The sequence below is a fragment of the Amphimedon queenslandica genome, unplaced genomic scaffold (genome assembly GCF_000090795.2).
Source record: "Amphimedon queenslandica unplaced genomic scaffold, v1.1 AMPQUscaffold_12485, whole genome shotgun sequence".
Classification (NCBI taxonomy): domain Eukaryota; kingdom Metazoa; phylum Porifera; class Demospongiae; order Haplosclerida; family Niphatidae; genus Amphimedon; species Amphimedon queenslandica.
Window position 1 is genome coordinate 10,855 of NW_003547278.1, and position 2,965 is coordinate 13,819.

General features: G+C 30.8%; 1 protein-coding gene across 1 annotated transcript in view; it reads left to right on the forward strand.

Annotated features, from left to right (window-relative positions):
- LOC105314824 (ankyrin repeat, SAM and basic leucine zipper domain-containing protein 1-like) overlaps positions 1–2,121 on the forward strand; it is a 6,361-nt gene extending 4,240 nt beyond the window's left edge. The window contains exons 4-5 of the mRNA XM_011409207.2: positions 127–225; positions 1,412–2,121. Of these exons, the coding sequence (XP_011407509.2) occupies positions 127–225; positions 1,412–1,516 (204 nt within the window). The 3' untranslated portion in view covers positions 1,517–2,121. The remainder of the gene's footprint in view (positions 1–126; positions 226–1,411) is intronic.
- Positions 2,122–2,965: the final 844 nt, after the last annotated feature.

The following is a 2,965-nucleotide window of genomic DNA, read 5'->3' on the forward strand; positions in this document are numbered from 1 at the left end:
TAACACATTATAATGAGTATTAACATTATTATTATATTAGACTACTACAGTACACAACATGATATGACACTTGACTGTGTAGTGCTAGTGTCTTTATTATCCTGTCTTCTTTTTATACACATGTAGCTTGGATACACTCCTCTCATAGCAGCAGCTGGGAATGGTCACACACAGGTAGTGACAATGCTCCTTGAAATAGGAGCAGATGTCACTGCCTCTACTGTTGTAAGTATAATCATTAATTATACTCCAATAGTGATTGTACATGTATATCCTTTTGAGTGGGTGGATCAAAGTAACCGCAGGTGCTGTATATCTCATACAGTGTGTGTACATGTACATGTATAGCTTAATGTACTCTACTGTATCACTTTATGGAAAGCATTTTTTTAATAATTATTTTACTTCAATAATTTTTTATTTAGTAAAGTGAGAAACTTTTGTGGCCTGAACTTTTTGAAAATGTAATATTAAAAATTGAATAAAAAATATTTTTAAAAATTGAATTTTTTAGAATTTATTTTTGGGTGCCAATTCTCAAAAATTTTGAGTATAGAAAAATTTTACATTTTTGATGGTAATGATTTTTTGATTTTTAATTTTTAAAATTTTGAAAATAGAAGAAAATTGAGATTATCAATAATTTTGAAGAAAGTATGGAAAAAAGAATTTTTTAAATTTTTAAAAATTTGAAATGAAACATTACAAAATTTAAAAATTAAAATTTGCTTTGTGTAGCGTCTTTGAAAATTTAAAGTTTCAGAAAAATTACACTTCTACATGGTAATACTTTATAATGTTACATGTATAATAGTATAATAATGTCAGATAGACTTACAAGAGGCCAGTGGGCATTGACATTTTCTTTGGTATGGAGGACATACTTAGAATGTAGTTATACTGTGCATGAATATATAATGTGATCCACCCACTCAAATTGATGTAATTATATCACTTACCTACTGGGGCGGTATCTGATTTACAGACACCTCCCACTAGGACACTATGGTCCCTTGTGGTCAGTGTCTGTATTGACAACAACTTAAAATTTTATGCATTAATCAAGCATCAAAATTTAAGCCTCTTGGATGTTTAATCCCAGTCATGAAGCTTTCTCTATCTACATGTACATGTACATGTATAGTAACTGAGTTTATGGTTATAACCAAGAACATTTTATTGATACTGCAACAGTGTAAATATACATGTACATGTACATGTAGACTAGTAGTACTGTACATGTAATTATTTATATCAGTAAAATGTATACTTGTACACTAAATGTACCTCCACTGTCTCTAACATACTCAATACTATGGAGTATTGAAGACAGACCAACAATTAAAGTTGGTTTTTAGTTTGATTGTGATAACATTGTACTATCATGTTAATCAATGTTTACCTTGTATAGTATGGTAAGACTGCTCTTGATTGTGCTGAACGTAATGGTCATTCTGAAGTTGCTACCCTACTGAGAGTACACTCAGGTAATGTATTTATTAGTTTATTAAACTGATGTTATTATACTGTATGTAGTACTGTATTGTTAGTAAATTTAATGAAACAGCTTGAGTGCTTCCTCCCTTACCATGTGTAAAATTAATTTAAATAATAAAAATGTGTCACATGATTATCTGTTGTCCATTCCTTCCCTATTGATGTATGATGTAAGATGTAGAGGGTCTGGCATGATGGTCAGTACTTGCTCCTTCATAGTAATTGTATGTGATGTCACATGTTAGTATCATTGTTTACCCAATGACTGTAAAACATTAGTAGTGTCATTTTGGTGTCTTATGATGCTTGATCCCTCTCCTTTGTTAGAAACCTAACCTTTTGTATTGTTGATACAGTTACAGCATGTACATTCACTATTAGCTTCTTCTATGAATTAAATTGTGTATCAGGTTATGTAGCAATAGCTTATAGTGTATAATGTGTATATTAATGCATGGTAGTTGTATCCCACTATTAGGTTACTATTGTTCCTCTTATGTACTCTTATGCATGTACAGTACAGTCCCTCACAGCTGATGTGAGCCACACTGATGTACACAGTACACTTGGTATGTGTACTGGTATGTACTTGTATGTATTGGTAAACTTTGTACATGTTTCATTTCTCAAAAACATGTACATGTACAAAACTATGTCATACCCATTACATGTACATGCATGTGTCTTATTGGTAGGTTGTTGCTCATAATAATGACACATTTAACTTAATTTCTATAGAATCAGTTAAGTACATGTATTGTGAGACTATTCCTGGTCTACATGTACATGTACGTATGATAAACTGGAGAATAAAAAGTGATAGATCCTGAGCAGGTCCTGATAATAATAGCCTAAATTGAACAAGCCTGTACTCATGAGTGTACATGTACAAACTAACCTGTGAATAATTCTCTGTTTTATGTTTTAGCTGCTAATGAGAATACATGTACATGTACATGTAAGTTGTTTTGATAACACCTTGTCACAATCATAATTGAATCCCATTTCAATACAGCATAATGACTTGTATAATTAATATGTGTACAGTCAATAGTTGAGTATTATGTAGAGCTTTTATATTAATGATACATGTACATCATTCTACATGCATTCTTCAATTATTTAATGATTTATTTATTAAGTTAATGTATGTAGAACATTTCATGGTTCATCTTGTCTTTATGACCACTCATCTGACTTGTGTTACAGTGTCTTGTCACAATTTTGAATTGTATTAATGTCAGTTATTAAAATATGAAGGATGCTATATAGCCTTCACATCTATTGTTACCACTACTGTAATGCATACAGTTCTACTTTGAATATTTTAATGTACATGTACATGTATAATTTGGATTAGTACATGTACCGTCTATCAATTTCATGTACCATGTACATGTACTATCAGTGTAAGTACATACTATACATGTACAAGTACATTGTATATTTGTCCTATTAACTGTCACGT